General features: G+C 38.3%; 1 protein-coding gene across 1 annotated transcript in view; it reads right to left on the bottom strand.

Moving 5' to 3' along the window:
• Nucleotides 1-10,264, bottom strand: part of MBD2 (methyl-CpG binding domain protein 2) — an 85,296-nt gene extending 75,032 nt beyond the window's left edge. Inside the window, exons 1-3 of the mRNA XM_013992857.2 lie at nt 10,103-10,264; nt 2,207-2,304; nt 251-388 (exon numbers count right to left, since the gene is read on the bottom strand). Coding sequence (XP_013848311.2) covers nt 251-388; nt 2,207-2,304; nt 10,103-10,264 — 398 coding nt within the window. The remainder of the gene's footprint in view (nt 1-250; nt 389-2,206; nt 2,305-10,102) is intronic.

Genomic DNA, 23,224 nt, shown 5'->3' on the forward strand with positions numbered 1-23,224 from the left:
TCTTGATCCACTCCTCTGTTGATGGACATTTCCAAGCATCTATTATTAAAGTCACATATTCTTCTGCACAGCTTGTAAGCCTGTCCTTTGAGATGGAAGCTGCAAATAGCTATGATCCAGCAAACTTTGTCACCACCTGTGGCAGACACATTGGTTGGCCTAAAGCAACACCCATTACCAATCTTCCTTGTGTACCTGCATTATTAGGGACTAAAAAAATCTGAATACCAGTTATCCCAGTCTAGTTTACACGAGAATGTGGAAGAGCTGGGGGTGGTTCTTAGAAAGTTTTTCTCTATTAAAGCAAAATAAAACAGCAACATGATTGGCACTAGCCTCTTCCCTTTGTTCCTGCCTTAAACGTGGACATGATTTCCGAAGCTTGCAACTGGGAAGCAAAGAACAGAGAGATAAAAAGCAGACATCCTAAGAATAGGTGAGCCAGAGGATGGAGCTTGAATGGCATTATTGAGCAGCCGAACCACATCTTGCAACTCTTTATCTCCAGGCTTCTGGGTTATTTGAGAAACTAGACTGTTTGGGGATTAAACCACTATTGGGTGTTTATATCACTGCAGCAGAAAGCATTCTTTACTGAGATACGATTCCTTCCCTTGATGAAGTGTGTGTATCTTGCTGGAAATTGAGCAGCTCCCAAGCTTAAGACCTCTGGGTAAAAGATTCCAAAGAGTCAAGAGAAGAGTCAGAGAGGAGAGACAGAAAGCAAAGGAGAATGGTTGGTAGGCTTTGACCAGGCAGCAGCAGACCAAGAAAGGCCTCCCTTTCATACACTGATGGAAGGAAATGTAGTCCAAGAGAGCCCCTCTACTTTGGCTCTAATTTTTATCCCCTTGCTTCTGCAATGACAGTTCCAGCTCCAGGGAACATGGTCCAGTAAATTATCTTTGAACTTCATCATTTCATTGCAACTGTCCTCTGAGCCCTGAGTAGGGTAAGTAGATATGGGGAAGGAGAGCCTAATCAGTGTTTCCACAGCTGAACATTGCATTTCAAGAAAATCTTTCTTCACTGGGAACTATGTCAGTCACATGATGGAGCATGATAATGTGAGAAAAAGAATGTATACATGTATTTGTAACTGGGACACCATGCTGAACAGTAGAAAATTGACAGAACACTGTAAGCCAGCTATAATGGAAAAAAAATCATTATATTAAACAAGTTTTTTTAAAAAGGCCCTAATATAAGTATAAAACACCTGAAGTCTAAGTCATGCCACCTTATTTCACTGCCCAAGATTGATCTAGATGGTAACAAAGTGTTATTTTGAATGACACTGACTAATGACAAGGGAACAGATGCCAACTTAATAGGTGAATGACAAGGTTGTACCATATGAAAGCCAAATAACTTTAGGACACAGTGAATAAATGTTTTGCTGTCTTTCAATCAGAGAAAAGTGGTGGGAAAAACTTGTTACCTGAAGAACACAGTGGTGTTCATGGATCCAAACCCAGACTATCTGCCTAGTGGCAAGTTGTACCATATTCACTTGAAATCAGTGATTTGGCTTTGGTCTGGGGCAGAGTGAGGGGAGGGTCATTGGAAGGGTTGGGAATCATCCACAATAGTAAATTGATTTAATTTGATGACTGTTTATTTGAAATTTTCACTTACCTTTAACTTATAAATGTGTTCATTTTTTAATTACATAAGAATCATACGCAAATTGAGGTTAAAACAAGTTTCATTGTTTTGCATATTTGAGTAACATCAAGACAATAATTTACCTCCACACCAGTAGTGGTGGGGGGATGTCCTCAATAATTTTTTGCTTGTAAAAAGAATATGTGTATTTCTCAAGTTTAAGAGAAGTACCATAATTTGCATTCTCCTGAGCATATCCTTTCTTCCTAAGCAAAGAGAATTCTTCAAAATTAATATTTGTCTCTGGCTACCCCTTACTTTTTGAAATTCTTTCCTTCCTTGGTTTCTGAGACATCATACTCTTCTGGTTCTCATTCTGCCTATTAATTTCCAGTTGCCTTCTTTCTTGAATAGTTTCTTAAGTGATGGTGTTCTTCGAGGTTTCATCTTTAGGTGCTTCATTTTCTCATTCTGCATGCTCACCCTTGGCAGTGTGACCTACTCAGGAGATTTAGCCACAGGAGCTGAACTTTGCCCTCTGACGCCAGCGTGACTTAGGCAGCAATGGCAAGATCATCCTACCATAGATACTCCATACCAGTTCTCCAGATGAAAAAAGTGACCACACTCATTGGCTTCTGATGAGGTCTTGAGAGACCCAAAGCCTGGAACGCCTTCACCTCTTGAATAGTGAATCTGATAAAGAAATAAGAAAAGGAATAAGAAATATAATATCCAAAATAACTCCTTTCTTACTGAAAAAAGCTTGGCTAGAGGATGGACAGAGCACAGTATGAGAGCTGAATGGGCTTGTGTGAGCCAGCCCCCAAAATGTAATCAACTATACTGTCTGGTTAGGACTAGGCTGTGTAGCGTCTCTCCCTTCACCCCAGGGGCCTTGTTTATAATTTTAGTCTTTATAACATGGCCAAAAATAATCAAGAACAAATGGGCTGGATAGGCATCAAAATGCCAAAGAGGAAGAGAAGGGAGAAGGGGCCTGTGCTCCAAAGATTTCCCAAATGCACAATTTGCTTTATCTCTTCAGGGAATCAGGGCAAGAGAACAGGAGTATTTAGGAAAAACAAAATAAAACAAAATCAACTCTCTCCTTAAAAACAAAAGTAAAGGAATTCCTGGTAGCTTAACAGTTAAGGTTTATGTGTTGTCCCTGCTGTCTCTCGGGTTCAATTCCTGGTCCACGAACTTATACACTCCTCGAGTACATCCAATAACCAAAACCAAAACACAAAAAACAAAAACCAAAAGCAGAAGAGAGAAATTTCCTTCTAATAACAGTATCATTTGCTAGCACCAAAAACTGTCCCTTAAAATATCTTTATATCATTGTTATTAAAGTTTTTTTTCCTGAGAAGTTTGGAAAATATGCAAATGAGTTAACTCTAAATAACTAATAAGACCTGAGATGTCTAATAAGATGGAAGAACAAGATACTGCTGCAATATTATGGTAAAGTGAAGCATGCTGTGATATTTCACTGGGGCATATACTGCAGAGTTGGGGGGAACACAGGGAAAGTCAGTAATGTGATTGGAAAGAAATGTAATTTTATTCAGGTCTAGTTTTTGCCTAACCTTGATAATCATGAAACTGATAAGACAAGGGAATAATCTCTAAACATACTTTGAAATGTGAAACTCTTTTGAACGTAATGAGAATGTGAATTTTCTTTGCTAAAGAAACATCATTTTAGAGTGAGTATGTACTATTTAATCATTCAAGATACACCTGAATGGGATTGGGGTTGTTGCTGATGTAACTTTTTGCACATCACCTGCAGAGACCATTGGGGTGTAGAAATAAGAGAGATAATCAGAACATCATATTTTAATATTCATTTTACTCATTGGCACTTTGTTGTTGACCTTGTCCTCATAACCAAAGGCAGATTATGCCATATGTCATTGTCACCCCCATAGAAGCAGCACAATGCCCAGACTGCAGACTTCTCTTCCTTGAACTAATGTTATAGTATTACTGTAGTATTAGATTCCTCAGCAAAATAGCCAGTACGTAACTCACTTCCAATGTCTTCTCTCACTATCACTTGGATCCCATCACCCCATTCTTAGGTTCTTATGGTACCTTTTCACTGTATCTTAATCAAACCAAGTCCTTCAATTGATTGCATTTCAAATGCTTCACCAAGTTGGCCTCAGCACGTTTACTTGGTATCCTATCCTGTTTCTTCCTCATTTTGTGTACAATGAATTTTTTTCTCAGAGGATTTTTTTTTAACTCTTCAGCATCAAGTCTTTTTCTTGGGACATAGAGGCCCTTCTTTCTGTGTATTGTACTATTTCTTTATTCATTGAAGTCATTCTTAAAATATTTCCTGTCCATGTACATTTGCTTCCAGTTTTCTCATGTTTTACTCTTGAATATGGGCAGCCTAGAATCCCCAGACTTTTGGGGAAATCTTAACATGGAAAAACAGAGTAAAAAGTGGTGGGAAAAAATAACTTTGGAAGAAACAGAGCAATGAAAAGAATGAATAAACTTTTTAAGGAATTCTAATTTGCATACTCAGAGATTAACATATTGAGAAGATGTTTCAAGGTGAAAAAAATGTTAATATAAAAGGAATAATCAGAGAATAAGAGATCTTAGAACAGACTGTGGTTGCCAAGGGAGTGTTGGGGGAGAGAGATGGATTGGGAGTTTTGGATTAGCAGATGCAAAATAGTATATGTAGAATGGATAATCAACAAAGATCCTACTGAATAGCACAGGAGACTATATTCAATATCCTGTAATTAACCATAATGGGAAAGAATGTGAAAAAATATATATATATGTATACCTGAATTACTTTTCTGTACACCAGAAACTAACACAACATTGTAAATCAACTATACTTCTATACAATAATTTTTTTTAAAAAGAGCTCTTAGAAATGTAACTATGACAGCAAAATTTTTAAAAAATCAATAAACATATTAGAAAATTTTTTAATCCTCCAGAAAAAAGATTGGGGGGGAAAAAAATATTGGAAGTCCAACATTTGAGCAATAAAACTTTCAGAACTAAGAAACAGGAAAAGCAAAGAAGAGTAAATTGAGGAATATTCTAAGGCAGGAGTCTCCAGATTGATAGGCCCACTGAGACCCCAGCGTAATGAAGATATACAAATTTTCTAAGGATCCTTTCCAAGGAGGCTGCTGAATGATGTGTTCTATCAAAACAGACGATAAAGCAAGACTGAGGAAGATGGGGGATCCAGGAAAGGGGGCTTGTGGTAACACTGGAGAGAGGCAAAGGAATGCCTTTGGTGATGGGGAAAAGAACTCCTAAGAGATGTGCAGTAGGCCCAGAGAGCAATATTAGGGGTTGGGGGCAGAGGACAAAGAAGGAATATTTCTAGGAAAAAAAAATAGAGGACTGCTTTATCTATGCTAATGCATATGCAGAAGATTATATTAGAAAACTCTTTGAGGAGTTCCTGTTGTGGCTCAGCAGAAAGGAACCCAACTAGTATCCATGAGGATGTGCGTTTGATCCCTGGCCTCACTCAGTGGATTAAAGGATCCAGCGTTGCCATGAGCTGTGGTGTAGGTCACAGACACAGTTCAGATCTGGCATTGCTGTGGCTGTGGCATACGCTGGCAGCTGCAGAAAAAAGAAAAGAAAGCTCTTGGAGACTGTGGTGATGGGGAGGCAGAGGAAATCAATTATAATTACATAGACCACTAAGAAGTTTTTTAAAAGAAATAATCATTAATTTTATGAGAAAAAAGAAATGAAATATAATTGTGGTTATAGTATTTTGATATTATGTAATTGGTAACAATATTTCAGTGATTCAACCAAATATTGGGAAAGTGATTCCACCCTAGAGGAAGCCACTAATAATGCAGAAATGTGTTGCCACTGGAGAGTGGGAATGAAGATTGGAGAAATGGGGCTGAGTACTGCATATTTTCTTCATCTACTTCTTAGTACTATGTTACTTTTTGAACCATGTCCACATATGATTTTGGAAAAAGTGTAACAATTTAAAAAATTGAAACGATACTTCCTTTTTTGTACTTCCACTCATCATGTCATGAATATGAAGGATCATTACCATTTTTTCCTGGGTGTTTATTACATGGCCATCCTTGGGCTGGATACTTACCTTCACATTATAGCTAATCATTGCAACACCATGTAAAGTAAATAGCACTATCTCCGTATCTTTACACATGAGGAAGCTAAGGCATTTGAGAGGTTAAATTACCCATCAGAGCTTACCTAACTGATAAATAATAAAGCTAGAGTGTGGCCATCTGGCTTCAAAACTGAGCTCTTTGAATTATATATTGCGGTGAAATACAGATTTACCTTTGACTATATATAATTTTAATATTTGTACATGTTGCACATGTTACCTAAAGCCCTGTTTGTCCATTATGCTGTTCCTCCTTAAGTTGACATTTTCAGCAAGGAGCTTATTTATCTTTCTCAGGTTTATGGTGCATCATTTTTGATAACTCTTCATATTATTTCCTCTTTAGCTGATCTGAGTTTCAGAGATTGCTCTTGGCTCTAATTCTGAGCTTAAAGAAATGTTTAACTCTGAATGACAGGCCTGAACACATGACCATGTTCATCTGCAAGTCTGATCGCTTGGTGGAGGGAGAAGAAAAGTGCTAGTTGAAGAAGGTGAGTTATATCCAGAAAATCAGAGTTTCTGCAGGCTTCCCCACTGAAGAACCAAATATGATATAGCAGCAGCCTTAGGAACAAGAAAGAGCAAAGCCTGCTCTCTCTCTCTCTCTCTCTTTTTTTTTTTTATTTTTATTTTTATTTTTTTTTAGGGCTGCACCTGTAGCATGTGGAGGTTCCCAGGCTAAGGGTCAAATAGGAGCTGTAGCTGACAGCCTATGCCACAGCCACAGCAATGCAGGGTCCTTAACCCACTAAGCAAGGCCAGGGATAGAACCTGCATCCTCATGGATGCTAATCAGGTTCGTTTCCACTGAGCCGTGATGGGAACTCCAAAGCCAGCTCTCTTGATGAGTATTATAACCTCATTTGCTTCCCTTACTCATCTCCATCTTTTTCTTTCTTTCTTTCTTTCTTTCTTTCTTTCTTTCTTTCTTTCTTTCTTTCTTTCTTCCTTCCTTCCTTCCTTCCTTCCTTCCTACCTTCCTTCCTTCCTTCCTTCCTTCCTTCCTTTCTTTCTTTCTTTCTTTCTTTCTTTCTTTCTTTCTTTCTTTCTTTCTTTCTTTCTTTCTTTCTTCCTTTCTTTCATTCTTCCATGACCACAGCTTGCAGCAACACCCTATCCTTAAACCACTGAGCAAGGCCAGGGATCAAATACACATCCTCATAAATACTAATCAGGTTTTTAACCTGCTGAGATACAATGGGAACTCCTCATCTCCAAGTATTAATCAGGAGGTAATTATTCAAATATATGAGTTTCACAACAGTGAAAATGTATGAAAATATTAATGCCAAAAAATTGAGTGGGAAATACTTTTCTTTAAAAGACGTGAAACAGAAATGCTTATAAACTTTTCTAAACATGTAACTTGTCTACAATAATTATATATGAGAAAGATATTTTTGGAAAATTAGTTAACAATAAAAAGAATGGAGCATTATAATTTTTTAGTATCTAAATTTAAGTCAGAAATAAATGGTTTTCCAATTATATATTTTTATTGTTTACATTGAAATAACACTTGAACATCTATGGTGGATTTGCTATTAGGTACTACAACTTATAGAATACTATATTAACTGATTCTAAATATGAAACAGCACTGAAGGACACATAAGAAGGAGAAAATCTCAAACTAAGTTACATTTTTGAGACAAATGGAGAATTAATGGATGCATGAAAATATGAAGAGAGGAATTTGTACTTATTGTAGCAAATATCTCCTAAAAATTTTTCAATTATGCAAATCGTGACCTATCACAATGAAAAAAATAAACTATTAGTGAAACCACAAAAAGCTCAGTATTGTAAATTAACTGTATTTTGATTAAAAGTAAATTAAAAAGAAAAACCACAAAAAAGAAAATGGACTAATTTTAGTTTTTAAAATAAATAGAAAAGTATATGGTCGCTATATAGATGAGAGGTAATTTTATATACCATTGTGCTATATTTGAAAAAATAAGTCAAAGACTTAAAAACGGTGCTCCAAGAGAAGTATTTTAAGGGTTGCCCAAATGCGTAAGTTCTTAAAAGTCCTAGTATGTAGTTTTTGTGTACCTTTTATTTTAAGACAATCTCAAACTTATAGAAACATATAAAGATTAATGTGCAATTTTTTTTTTTTTTTTTGTCTTTTTGCCTTTTCTAGGGCTGCTCCTGCAGCATATGGAGATTCCCAGGCTAGAGGTCTAATCGGAACTGTAGCCGCCGACCCATGCCAGAGCCACAGTAACTCCGGATACCAGCCACATGTGCAATCTACACCACAGCTCACAGCAACACCATATCCTTACCCCACGGAGCAAGGCCAGGGATCGAACCCACAACTTCATGGTTCTTAATTGGATTCATTAACCACTGAGCCACAGCTGAAACTCCTAATGTGTGATTCTTACAAACAAGAATATTTTCCTCCAAAGCAATCACATAAAACCGTCAAATCAAGAAATTAACGTTTACAGAGTTCTCCTTGTGGCTCAGTGGGAATGAACCCAACTAGGATACACGAGGACACGGGTTTGACCACTGGCCTCACTCAGTAGGTTAAGGATCCAGCATTGCCATGACCTGTGGTATAGGTCATAGATGAGGCTTGGATCCTGTGTTGCTGTGGCTGTGGTGTAGGTTGGCAGCTGCAGCTCCAATTTGAACCCGAGCCTGGGAACTTCCATATGCCTCGGGTGCAACCCTGAAAAGACAGAAACAAAAAATAGGTGAGGGAGAAAAAAGAAATTAACATTTATATATGATTATGATCCTCAGGCCCCATTCTGCCAGTTGTCCCAACATTTTTTATAGCAAAAGAATCTAGAGTCATAACAGTTCATTTGGTTGTCATATTCTTTCAGTCTCCTTCAATTACTAAACAATTCTTCAGTCTTTTGTCGATTTTTACGACCTTGAAGCTTTTGGAGATTACAAGTCAGTAATTTTGTAGAATTTTCTTCAATTTGGGTTTGTCTGATGTTTTCTTGTGATTAAATGCAGGTAAAAATGTTGCAACTTTTGCAACATTGTTCCCTTAAATACAGGGGTGCAACTTGGGCAGGTATACCACAGAAGTGATACTGTGTTCTTCTCATTATATCCTATCAGTAGATACAGGATTTCAATTTGTTCCATTACTGGTCAGTCGACTTTGATCACTTGATTAAGATGGAGTCTGGCAAGCTCCCCTGCTGTAAGGTTTCATTTTATACATACATACATATATACATATGTACATATATAATGATTTTTTCTTTTTTCCATTATAGCTGGTTTACAGTGTTCTGTCAATTTTCTATTATACAGCATGGCAACCCAGTTACAAATGCATGTATAACATTCTTTTTTCTCACATTATCATTCTCCGTCAGAAGTGACTAGACATAGTTCTCAGTGCTACACAGCAGGATCTCATTGCTAATCCATTCCAAAGGCAATAGTCTGCATCTATTAACCCCAAGCTCCCAATCCATCCCACTCTCTCCCCTTCCCCCTTGGCAACGACAAGTCTATTCTCCATGTCCATGATTTTTTTTTTCTGTAGAAAGGTTCATTTGTGCCATATATTAGATTCCAGATATAAGTGATAGCATATGGTATTTGTCTTTCTATTTCTGACTTACTTCACTCAGTATAAAAGTCTTTAGTTTCATCCATGTTGCTGCAAATAGCATTATTTTATTATTTTTTATGGTTGAGTCATATTCCATTGTGTATATATACCACACCTTTCTAATCCAATCATCTGTCAATGGACATTTGGGTTGTTTCCATGTCTTGGCTATTGTGAATAGTGCTGCAATGAACATGTGGTTGCATGTGTCTTTTTCAAGGAAAGTTTTGTTCGGATATATGCCTAAGAGTAGGGTTGCTAGGTCATAAGATAGTTCTACGTATAGTTTTCTAAGGTACCTCCTACTGTTTTCCATAGTGGTTGTAAGTTCACATTTTTTCACTTTTGTAATTTATACATATTTTAGTATGTAGGCTATAAATTTTTAATGATGAAAAAACACACTGGAATATGTTAGAAATCAACTTCTAACACATTGGAAACCATTTCAAATTGCTGGCTTAACGTGTGTTTGCATAGAGCCTAGGCTAGTTTACTGTCTTCCTCAGAATGTTACAATGTAATTTTGGATGATTCCCTTTGTGTTTTTTCTTTCACTGAGCTGAATTTTCTGAGCTAATCTGAGATCACTATCAGCTATGCCTCTGAACTTAAAGAGGTTTTAGCACTGAACAACAGCCCTCGTGAAGTGCTCACAGCATTTATTTTTCTGGAATAAAGCATCTGTATTCATTTTCTATTGATGGATAACAAATTACCATACATTTAGTCTTTGAAAACAATACACATTTATTATCACACAGTTTCTGCAAATCAGGAGTCTGGGCAAGGTTTGCTGGGTCCTCCTCTCTTGGGAATCGTCCAGGCATTGACTGGGTCCAGGTCTCAGTATGAAGCTCAGTCTTCCTCCAAGCCCACATGGTTGTTGACAGTATTCATCCCTTGTGGCCATAGAACTCCTGGAAGACTGCTTCCTCAAGATCCACACAAGATTCTCTGGCTTCTGCTTCTGATCTTAGGATCCTCTTCAAAAGGTTCACCTGGTTAAGTTAGGCCACCAAGGATCATCTCCCTTTTGATCAACCCAATGTAAACTAATCAGGCATATTCATTACACCTGCAAATCCCCTTTACCTTTGCCATCTGGATTAGACACTCGAACCCCTTGTATCGCTTCACCAGCTATTGAGTTTGTCACTCAGGTCTGACTCAGCTTTTTCTTTTCCCAATCTTAATTTTTTTGCATGTCTGAACACATAAAGCTGTACAAGTAAAGACACTGTTACGTGTGTGCACCATTGTGAAATATCAGGCTAGGCGAGGTTATGACTGCTTTGTGTGTGCTCACAATGGAGTAGAGTTGTGCAATTAAAGGAAATGCACAGGACGTGGAGTTGTGATACTTTCATGTTTTGTTTTTTTAGTGTTTTCTCACTCTTTATTTATTTATTTCATTTTTCAGCCACACCTGTGGCATATGGAAGCTCCTAGGCCAGGGAGCGAATTCGAGCTGGAGCTGCAACCTATGCCATGGCTGTGAGGAGCCTGGATTGGAACTGGAGCCTCCGCAGAGACAAGCCAGATCATTACCCCACTGCATGCACAGCAGGAACTCCAATACTTTCATGTTAAATGATTTTAATACTTATTATAAGTCTTTAGGGCTTTTTGCATGCCATTTGCACAAGGAATGAAATTAGTTGTTCGATATTATTGATGATTCCTCTTAGAGACAAACTTTGATTAACATCCTCTGAAGCTTCTGGATCCGTTTAAGTGAAGAGTTTTGCATGGGCACCTATTAAAAAAAATACTTGAGATTCTTTATCTGTATGAATCTAGAATTTCTGAAAATTCTGCAATCTCAGTAAGATACAGAAGTGGAGGCTGAAGTTGACATATCAGCAACAGTCATCCAAGCCTGTATTTTATCCTCTCGTTGCATTATACTTGTCAAAAAGGATTTTAAAATATAACCTTATAAAATAAACATATGGTCCTAAGTTTCTGCTTTTATTTACCCTGACGTGAGTGTTTTGAGTGAGATTTTGTTTGATTAAGAAGTCTATTTCTTTAAAAAAAAAAAAAGTTTGAGGAGTTCCCATTGTGGCTCAGCAAGTTCAGAACCTGACACAGTGTTAGTGAGGATGATGGCTCAATCCCCTCACTCCATAGGTTAAGGATCCAGCATTGCTGCAAGCTATGGCATAGGTCAGAGATGTTGCCCGAATCCAGTGTTGCTGTGACTGGGATGGAGGCCAGCAGCTGCAGCTCTTATTCAACCCCTAGCCTGCAAACTTCCATGTGCTGTAGGTGTGGCCCTAAAAAGAAAAAATTAAAAAAAAAATTGAAAGTCATAGAAGAGTTCAAAGAAGATAGTATTGGGAAGCCTGGATCTTCATCTAGTAAATGGGTCTAGGAAATTCAGGAGCCTAACCAAGTAATAATTTAATTCAATTCTTTCTTTATTGGAATGGATAGAACTTCTATATAATTTGATCACTTATATAGCCACCACAGTCTGATTATAGGACTACTGACATCACCTCCTAAGGCTAAGATTTGTTCAACTTGATCAAGAACCTGTTCATGCTCAGCTACAAGGATCTGCAATAGCCTTTCTTGTGTCACTGAGTTAGACTTAAATCTGAATAAGTAAGTCTCCTACCACAAAGATCTGACTATATGCATTTTATCAGACAAGGTCAATTCTTTCAACTGTCAGCTGTAGGCTGTCTAAAGTCCATGATGCAGTTTTCCAATACAGTGTCTGCTCTGGTTTGTGCCTCCTAAGTGACAAAGATTTCCTTTCCTGGAATGGAGTCAAGAAAGACCTAAATTTAAATGTATTAAAGTGTTAGGTTTCTCAAGGTGTTCCTCCATCCCCAATCTTAACTGAGGTATAATTGAAATGTACCAAAGCACACACATCTAGTGTATACACTTTCATCCAGCTTAACATATGCCCATAACACAACCAGGATAATGAACATTTCCATCAACCTCAAAAGTTTCCTTTGCCTCTTTGTAATCCTTCTCTGCTTCCACCCCCTTCCCCAGAGAACCACTACTCTGTTTTCTGTTATTATAGATTAATTAACATTTTCTGAAACTAAATGGTGTCATCTGCTATGTGCTCTATTTTGCCCAGCTTCTTTTGCTCAGTTACTCATTTTAAGATTCATCTACGTGGGGTGAAAATTAACTGTCCTTTCCTTTTTTGGTTGTTGAGTTGTATCCCATGCTATGGATTTACCACTGTCTATCCATTCATTATTTTTCTTTGGCCTTGTGTAGGGCCACACTTGCAGCAAATGTAGGTTCCCAGGCTAGGAGTCTAATCAGAGCTATAGCTGCTGGCCTGCACCACAGCCACGTGGGATCAAAGCCACATCTGTGACAACACAGCTCACAACAACACTGAATCCTTAACCCCCTGAGCAAGGCCAGGGATTGAACCTGTGTCCTCATGGATGCTAGTCGGATTTGTTTCTGCTGAGCTGTGACAGAAACTCCTGTCCATTCATTATTATTTTTTTTTTTTTTGGTCTTTTTGGCATTTCTTGGGCCACTCCTGTGGCATATGGAGGCTCCAGGCTAGGGGTCCAATCGGAGCTGTAGCCACCAGCCTATGCCAGGGCCACAGCAATGCAGGATCTGAGCCGCATCTGCAACCTACCCCACAGCTCACGGCAACGCCAGATCGTTAACCCACTGAGCAAGGGCAGGGATCAAACCCTCATGGTTCCTAGTCAGATTCGTTAACCACTGCGCCACGACGGGAACTCCTGTCCATTCATTATTGATGGGCATTTGGGTTGTTTCAAATTTTCAACATTACAAATAAGCCTGAAATATGCAGGCATCTGTTTCATCTCTAAGATAAATAACTAGGAATGGAATTGGCATATAGTACATGTTACTTTTTAAGAAACTGCCACAATGCCTTCCAAAGTCATTGCACCATTTTGCATTCCATGAACAATGTGTACTAGAGTTTCTGTTCCTCTACAACCTCATCTACACATTAGAGGCTTAGACTCTCTAATGGGTGTGTAGTGGTTTTAAGATACATTTTCCCAATGACTAATGATGTTAAGCATCTTTTTTTTTGTGAAGTGTCTGTTCAAATCTTTTGCCTGTTTTCTTCCTGGGTTGTCTGATGTTTTTTGTTTGTTTCATTTTCTTTATGGCCACACTTGCAGCATACGGAAGTTCCTGGGCCAGGGATTGAATCCAGGCCACAACTGCAGCAACACTGGATCCTTTAACCCACTGCACCATGCCAGGCGGAGGATTAAACCCAGGCCTCTGCAAAGACCTGAGCTGCTGCAGTCTGATTATGAGTACACTGTGCCACAGCAGGAACTCCCTGATGTGTTTTTAATGAGTGTCTCTGGGAAAGATTTGGCATTCAAACAATGCATTTCCTTATGTTGAACATTTTGGCTCGGGAAATGATAAGCTAACCACTTTGATCTCTACCAAACTTGAGGGGATTTCTATTTTCTTCTGTAGAACAAGAATCTGTTCTTGACTGCTCAATCTGATCACCTAGTATCTTAGATGTGTTCTGTCTCTGTGTTCATATCTTTCTTGCCAGGGTATATGCTGCTCGTTGTTAAATTTGGTGCCCTCTTTATTTCACATATTTTGTGGTACATATTATTACTGGAGATATGAGCACTAGAATTGGTGGAGAAGCTTCTGAAAGCCTTGCAATCAGTGTAGGATGGAAGAAAGATTTTTATTTTTGTTTTGTTTTCATGGTTATCCTTTTAGGGAAAGAATGTCAACTTAGAAAAATTTTCTCTAATTGTATCAATAAGTAAATGAGATATTTCCAGTAGAAATCTAGAGGATGCTTTGTAAGTACCTTATATTTATTCTTAGACTTAGCATTATCTTTTGAAAGCAAGAGAGAGAAACTGAAAAACAGTTAAGCTCTCGTGGCTCTCTCCCATCCTCAGGGTCTATTCTTTGGTTTCTGTGGACTGTGACTGACATCTTATTCTAAATCTTGAATAGCTGTTTCCAACTTGAGTTGTGCCCATAATTGTATTTTTTGAAATCACTACCACCTGATAAAACAAAATACATATGGAAAGATGGAGTCACATCCAAAATAATAATGGTTATCTATTTTTCCAACTATTGCAAGTGTGTGTGTGTGTGTGTGTATGTGTGTGTGTGTGTGTGGAAGTGGGGAGGTTTGGTTGTTGATGATTTGCTCTTGTCAGTTTCATAATGAAGAGGACTTTTGTTCTGCTCTCCCAGAGACAATGTATTTACTTTATTTCTCTCTGTCTCTTTCTTTCCTCATCCTCTCTTTTCTCTTCCCCAAGGCAAGAATAGTTAGCTTTTTAATTAGTGGGAAAAGCCTGACCATCCTAAGGCCAGGTGGGCTTAGCCTTTAGAATCCTTTCTGGACTGCTTCCCTCAAGCATGGTGGGTTCTCTGTACCTCCAGGTTCTGATCAGTAAGCTGGCAGGTGTGTTTGGTTTCCCGCAGGCCCTGACAGGGTCCTGTTCTCTCAGAACCAGCCTCTTACCCTGTGACGGGGTGTAAACATCAGGTTGGCTATTCACATTTGGCTGTTTGCCATCAATTCAACGTAGGTGGGGCAATGCAGGCGGTAGGGGAGAGGCCTCAGGAGGAAGCTTTATACTGCAAACCTAGTTTTGTTGCTAATAAAATGTAGAATGAAAGTGTCTTCTATCTCGTTGGATCTATTTCTGAGTTAGTGCAGTCTGGAGAGGATTTTTGAGCTATGGACTTTGAGATTTAAAAAAAAAAAAAAAAAAAAAAAAAAAGCTTGAATTGACTTATGTGTGGCTTCATTCTGTTCCTTGCAGTGGAATCCTTACCCAGTTCAGAGAACACATACATGTTCACGGCCAGCTCTTCTTTGCCCGACCCTCTCTGTTTATGCCTTCAAAACCATCCTTCCTCCTCTCTCCCCTAAGACTTAAGTATTGAGAAAACTTGTAAAAAATCTGAGTGTTACACAAATATTTTCTGAGACTTGCAAAAAAAAAAAGCGTAAGTGAAAAAACAAAAACAAAGCCCAATAACAACAACAATTACATTTTACAGTAGAGAATGCTGATTCAAAAGCACAATATAGTTATAGTCTGATAACATGATGTTAACTTAAAAATCCACTTCAACAGTTTTTCCTGAATAATGAATTAAAGTTGACTCAGGAAAAGGGTGACTTACTGGAACAGATGTTTAATGCCAATAAATCTGTTTCTTTCTAAAGTGGAAGGCTTCTACTTTTATTTACTGAGTGAAAAACACATGTCATATTTTTATGGCTTGCATTTTTCTCCTAACGTGGTATATTCTTTGTGTTTAGATCCTAACAATGGTGGTTTTGCCAACCACAGTACTTTTTAGGAATTTAACCTCCGTAATTGATAAAGGACTGCCATGTTGCTTTTATATTCAGGGGGGGAGTTATTAAATTAAAAAAGAAATTACACAGCCTGGTTGAAAATCATGGACTTTTCAAATTCTATTATTTATTGAAATTTCCCTCAGCTTTCAAAAAACAGATCAATAGCAACTTAAAACTGATTTTATCCTCCTCATGTTTAAATTTCCATGAGGCACAATCTAGATGAGGCTGAGAACGCAAGCATTTATTATAAATTTACTGTCTGTAAAAATATGTATAAAATCTTGGATCTGACCATTGAGAACTTCACTGAGGATGGTAGAATAACTCTGATAAGATTATAGAAGCACAAGCCCTGACAGAAATTTTGGAGGTCTGCTCAGCTCTAACATGCCAAGGCAATTGGTCTGAACTTCATAGATTGTAGCCTTTTCTCTGATTGAAACCTGGGAATAAATCTTCATATAATTAACTGGGATAAAAAGATTGATTTAAACAGGGTACACAGTGAAGACATTTGCTATCAGAATAGTTCTAAAATCTTCTTAGATTGCTGAGCTTCAAGCCTTGTGTCCCTTCTTACCTTTTTAAAACTTATACCAGTGAGATTCTGTATGAATCAGCACAGAATAGATGCAACTCAATGTCCAGGAGGATATTCTTCCAACAGTCAGCACTATAAACAAATTAATCTGTTGCCTGTGTTATCTAAAAATTATGCTAGTAGACTCTTCAATAAATAAAGTCTAAAATTTTAGAGCATTCAATTAAGCTTTAGGCAGAACTATTCTACTGTTAACCTGTTATACTGTGTTTGCATGATTGGAATAAAATCAGTTGAAAATTGATGATTATTGACCATTTATTGATGATGAATTGAGGGCTCATCTGTTCAAATTTAACATAGTTCGTGGTCATTGGTGATTTTACAAAGCCTGCACTTCAATGAGCAAGAATGATTTCTTAGATATTTCAAGCAATGCCAGTCAAAGCTCTAAGTCTCTTATAATCCTTGTGCATTTTCTTTAAGCTGCTTCTCTCTTTCTAAACTTGTATTTTTATACACTGTACATTTGGTGCTTTAAAAATATTTGGCACCTGGCATCATGTTCTTTATAACTTCAAAGCATAAGCTTGAGCAACTTGAGGTAGACTCTGTCCAGGAAGACAGTTTGCTGAGATAGAAAAACACTGGTTTAGGTACGAAGAAGCCTGGCTTTGCAAATAGCTCAATAAATGTGAACAAATTAATCTTTCTGGTCATTCATTTTCTAATCTTATGAATTTTCCAATTGTGAATGTTTATATATGTACTGTTTCAAAACACTCTGGCATTTCTTTCCTTCTTTTTTTTTTAAGGGCTCTACCCTCAGCATGTGAAGGATCCCAGGCTAGGGGTCCAATCAGAACTGTAGCTGCCAGCCTATACCACAGCCACAGCAATGCCAGATCCAAGCCGAATCTTTGACCTATACCAGAGCTCACGGCAACACTGGATTCTTAGCCCACTGAGCAATGCTAGGGATGGAACCCGAAACCTCACGGTTCCTAGTCGGATTTGTTTCCACTGTGCCACAACAGGAACTCCTCCGGCATTTCTTATAAAGCCCTTTCACACACATCTTATAATTTTATCCTCAAAAGAATCATTGAAGTAGATAATGTTGGTTTTTAGAGAACTGAGAGAGAAGTTGAGTATCATTGTAACTGTGGTAACTAAGCTTGTGGGCAAATTATGATTGGCAAAAGTTACCTATCTGACAAATGGCAGAAGTGGAGCAACAGCTTGGGTCCTCTGACCCCAGCAAATGCCTGTGGCCACAAAAAGATGCAGGAGAATCATAATTGTTTGGAATCACTAATTCACATGCATGAACTGCTTCTACAAGTGGTACTTCCTTTAGTTACTCAAACCACACGAAACTCAAAGTAAAAGTAAATAACAGAAACAAAAGTAATAAAATGGGAGTCCCGTCATGGCTCAGCAGAAACCAATCTGACTAGTATCTATGAGGATTCTAGTTCAATCCCTGACCTCGCTTAGTGGGTTGGAGATTTGGTGTTGCTGTGAGCTCTGGTGTAGGTCGCAGAGATGACTTGGATCCCACATTGCTGTAGCTGTGGTGTAGGCTGACAGCAGTAGCTCTGATTTAACCCCTAGCCTGGGAACTTCCATGTGCCATGGGTACAGCCCTAAAAAGAAAAAAGCGAAAAAGTAATAAAATGACCAGTGCTTTATTGTGATATGAATATGGGATAATTCTGAGGGATTGCAAGATAACAACTGAGCTCTGGGTGGGTAAGTTTAAAGCTGCAGTATGGAACAAAGTTATGATTCAGCTATGACCACTCCTTACCTGAAATACAGAGATAACGTACAGGCAGTAGAGGAACAAAGCCATGAGGAAAGACAAAGAATTGGGAAGCTCTCACTATTTAGCTAGGTCCAGTAGGAGAACTCAGAGACTGAAAATATTCAGAAAGCAATAGCGTATGAAAAACACAGATATATACCATGTTGGAAAGAATTAAGCGCAGGAAAGGGTATAAACTTGATAGTTACAATAAAAAATATTTGTGACTGCCAGACGATATGCCAAAGTATGATAGGATTTAGGAAATACACACTGAAATATTAAAGGGTAAATGGCATGATGGATGAACCCTTTGCCCAAATAGTTCAGAAAAAAATTATCTCAAACCAGAACACTTTCTGCTTGCTGTTGCTCTATGCCACAATTATTTCTGACCGGGGAATAAAACCCCACCCAGTTCTGTAAGCATATAGGTGATCGGCAAAGACAGAAGATATTAGTGATGTTTATGTCCTGGTTTGTGGTCCCATTCTTGAGAGTGGTATGCTAAACTCCCTTCTGGCTCAAGATTTCCCTGGAGATCAACTCAACTAATGGAATGAAATCATAAAAATGAAAGCATTTCTGAACTATGGCAGTATAATGTTTACCCTGTTGTTACTCCTAAACCAAAAGAAAGCCAAGGCTAGCATGAAAAAAAAAAAATCAAACTGGCAGACTTTTTTTTTTTTTATGCTATAAGCACATAATGAGAGTTTAGCTGCCCTACTTCTGATAGCTACTAATCCACTGCTCTTTTCTCTTCCCAATGATTCATGAAGGATACTAGTTTGCCAGGGCTGCTGTAACAAAGTAGCACAACTAGGTGGCTTAAATAACAGAAAGGTATTGTCTCTCCTTCTTGAAATTCCAAGCCCCAAATCAAAGTATCAGCAGGGTTGGCTCCTTCTGTGAGGGAAAGATCTGTTCCAGGCCTTTGTCCTTGACTTGATGATACTGTCTTTTCCCTAGATCCCTTCCCATAGTCTTCCTCTATGAGTGTCTATGCCCAAATTCCTTCTTCTTAGAAGGACAACAGTCATAGCGGAGTAAGGTCCACTCCAGGGACCACATTTTGGCTTGATCACCTTCATAAAGACCCTATCTCTAAACAAGGGCACATTCTGAGGTATTGGGAGGGGGTGAGGACTTCAACATATGGGTTTAGGGGTGAGACAATTTAATCCAAAATATGAAGAATGGTTTATTTTGTGAATACAGGTACAAAGTCTTTTTCTTGAAGGCTTTGATGATCCATTGATTTTTGTGAAAGATGATTCTTCCTTATTTACTTTCTCAATTTCAGGGCCTGTCTCATTTCCACTGCTGATCTATCTCACTGAAATGGGGGAGAAGAGATAAGCTTGCCTCCACAATACTGAAAAGAATTGGCAGAGAACTCAAAGACTTAGTGCATGGGGGAATGTAAACGAGTGCAGTCACTATGGAAAACAGTATGGAGGTTTCATAAAAAGTGAAAAATAGAGTTGTCATATGATCCAGCAATCCCACTCCTGGGCGTAACTATAAATTAAAAAGACACAGTCACCCCAGGGTTCGTAGCGACCCTATTTACAATAGCCAAGATAAGGAAACAACCTAAATGTCCATTGACAGAAAAGTGGAAGAAGTGGTACATGTATACAAAGGAATATTACTCAGCCATAAAAAAGAATTAAATAATGCCATTTGTAGCAACATGGACAGAGCTAGAGATTATCATACTAAGTGAAATGAGTCAGGAAGAAGAAGACAAATACCATATGATGTCACTTATATGTTGAATCTAAAATACAGCACAAATGAACTTATCTACAAAACAGAAAGAGACTCATAGACAAAGAAAAGAGATGTGTAGTTTCCAAGGACTGGGGTGGGGGAGGGATGGATTGGAGTTTGGGATTAGCAAATGCAAACTGTTATATATCTGTATAACTGAATCATTTTGTTGCGCGCCAGAAACTAACACAACATTGTAAGTCAACTATATTTCAATAAGATAGAAAACAAAACAAGAAAAGGCCTACTGAATAGTATTCCAGGAATGACAATTATGGTGTTCCAGTCTTTCAAGACACAGATCTCTCCCTAGAAATTTAGTATTAATATGTGAGATCCCACCTTACCACTTTCTGCAAAACTGTAGAAATTGGGAGTGACATGCTTGTGGTTGAAGTCAGGCTGATGGCTTAGAGACAGAATATTTTTATATGATCTTATCAGTAATGGAACATTTACAAATGCCATGTTTTAATAAACTTTGTTGGGGGGCACACTTGTTAAGTAACATGAGGCACAGAATTCCTTTTTGTGCATGTGGCTGGGATATTTATAAATCTGAGAATTAGCTCATTCATTTATTTTTAAACAAACTAATTTTGTTTGATGTTTTAATAAAACATTCATTGCAGCACCCAACCTTTTCCATTGTTCCCTGAGTGCACCCCCAACATTTAAAGTGTAGTCCTCATTTCCATTTGTCATGTACTGACATGTGCTCTACACCTTAACTGCAGGCAATTACTGAAAAGGTCTTTGATGCAGTAAGACAGGTTGTACCTAATTCTCCTCTCCTGACTCTGCAGGGTTCAATGATAAACTATGGAAGGAGAAAGTAAAAAAAGGAAACCCCAAAACCTTTTTATGAAACCTCCCAAATTTTTATTTGAGCAGCGGCCAGTTTAGTTGTAAGTTGTAGGCTTCCCCTGCTACCATGAATTGCTAAGTAGTAGTGAGGCACATGTGAGAAGCTCTAGAGTAATCCTTAGAAAGTACTGAAAACTGTGTTGTGGGTTTCACACCTGTGGCAGTGAGTGGAGCAAAGGCTTGAGGGTAAAGCTCTTTTGCAGGAGCGTGATGTCCAGCCCATGTGTTTGTTTATTTATGAATACCTTTCTACCGTTCTACTGTGTGCCTGATAGGCTTACACCAACAGTAAGCAATGGTGGTGACACTCGCTGAACCCCAGGTGAATTAAATTATTGGTACAATGACTACAAGGAGAAGGAAAGATTCCTGAACCTTTACTCAGGTCAGTGCTTGGCCAGCTTTAATGTGCACATGGATCATCCAGGGCATCTTCTTAACAAGTGTATTTGGATTCAGCAGGTCTGGGGCAAAGCCTGAGAGTCTGCTGCTTTTTTTTTTTTTTTTTTTTTTTTTTGCCACCCTGAGGCATATGGAGGTCCCTGGCCGGGGACCAGAGACAAGCCACAGTTGTGACCTTTGTCACAGCTGCAGCAACACAGGATTCTTAACCCACCGTGTGGGGCCAGATGGAACCTACATCGCAGAAGCTTCAGAAACGGGACACCACTAACCCTGTTGCACTACAGTAGGAACTCCCAGACCACTGTTTGTGTAGCAAAAGCTTAGATCTTTCATATTTAATACTTAAAATACATCTGAAATATATATATATATTATTATTACCTTTTATAGCAGAATTTGAAAAAGAGATTGAAAATTCATAAATACAGAACACTGAAATTGGATTTATAGTAAAATTCCTACTATTTCCATTACTCTAATAATGCCCAGTAAGAGGTACAAATGCTTTATTTTGTTTTAATTTTAAAAATTTGTTTTAATTTAAAAGATGTGTGTCTCAAATATGCCTGGTCGCCTGTGACATTTGTCTACACTTCAGATCCTCATGCCCCAGACTATTAAATTGAAATTTCTCGAAGACCTGCCTTAGGAAAAAGTGTTGTAAACTGTTAACTAGGTTAATTCTTGTGATCAGGAAAGTTTAGGAAACAATGATACCTAGGTGGCACTATAGTTTTGGAACTATAGTGGGGAACTTGGGTGTTCCATGTTTGTTTGAGAGCTTCAGCAGAACACTGTCTGCTCAGAACATTTAATGCATTTCAGTTCACTGAGAAGGGCTGCTGGTGCACACAGACGGAAACTTGTTGGTTTCATGATGTAAGGGATAGGTTTAAACCTGTATCTTATAACAGGGTGCTAAGGTATAGTATCTAATTATGTCACTCTTAATTGTGAGGTGAAAGCAGCAACAGCCACAAAGTTTTCTTTCCCTGTTTATCAAGTAAATGATCTGTGACTATCAATCCAATTACAGAGCATCAGTATTCTAGAATAAAAGCTCACCGGAATAATATTTCCCATATCCAAAGTACATAATTAACTTTTTAAATAGAAACTCTCAGCACAATCAGAGTAAGGCTGGTTATTTATCTCTGCTTTGAAAATTTACTTTGTGCCAAGGAGATCATCCATAAATTTTCCACTGTAGTTTTGAACAGTAAATGAAGGATCAAAGTAGACTTTTTAAGGTAAACATTGAATTATTTCTTATATTTTTTAAAATTTTATTTATTTTTTATGGCTACATCACACCTGTGGCATATGGAAGTTCCCAGACTAGGAGTCCAGTTGGAGTCACATCTGCAACCTACACCACAGCTTGTGGCAGCCCCAGATCCTTGGCCCACTGAGTGAGGCTAGGGATCAAACATATCTTCATGGATAGTAGTTGCGTTCTTAACCTGCTGAGCCACAACAGGAACTCCCTTGAGTTACATCTTTTAGATCACTGATATTTTCTCTCTTTCTTCCTTCCTTCCTTTCTCTTTCTTTCTTTCTTTTTCTTTCTTCCTTTCTTTTTCTTTCTTTCTTTCTTTCTTTCTTTCTTTCTTTCTTTCTTTCTTTCTTTCTTTCTTTCTTTCTTTCATTCTTTCATTCTTTCATTCTTCCTTCCTGTCTTCCTTCCTTCCTTTCTTTCCTTCCTTCCTTTCTTTCCTTCCTTCCTTCTTGTCTTTTTAGGGCCACACCTGTGGCATATGGAGGTTCCCAGGCTAGGGTGAATCAGAGCTGTAGCTGCCGGCTTACGCCACAGCCACAGCAACTCAGGATCTGAGCAGCATCTGTGACGTCACCACAGCTTATGGCAACGCCAGATCCTTAACTCATTGATCAAGGCCAGGGATCGAACCTGAAATCTCATGGTTACCAATCAGGTTCATTAACTACTAAGCCACGACAGGAACTCCTAGATCACTGATATTTTCTTCTGGTTTTTAAAAAACACATTTTGGAGTTCCTGTCATGGCGCAGTGGTAACAAGTCCGACTAGGAACCATGAGGTTGTGGGTTTG

The sequence above is a fragment of the Sus scrofa genome, chromosome 1 (genome assembly GCF_000003025.6).
Source record: "Sus scrofa isolate TJ Tabasco breed Duroc chromosome 1, Sscrofa11.1, whole genome shotgun sequence".
Classification (NCBI taxonomy): domain Eukaryota; kingdom Metazoa; phylum Chordata; class Mammalia; order Artiodactyla; family Suidae; genus Sus; species Sus scrofa.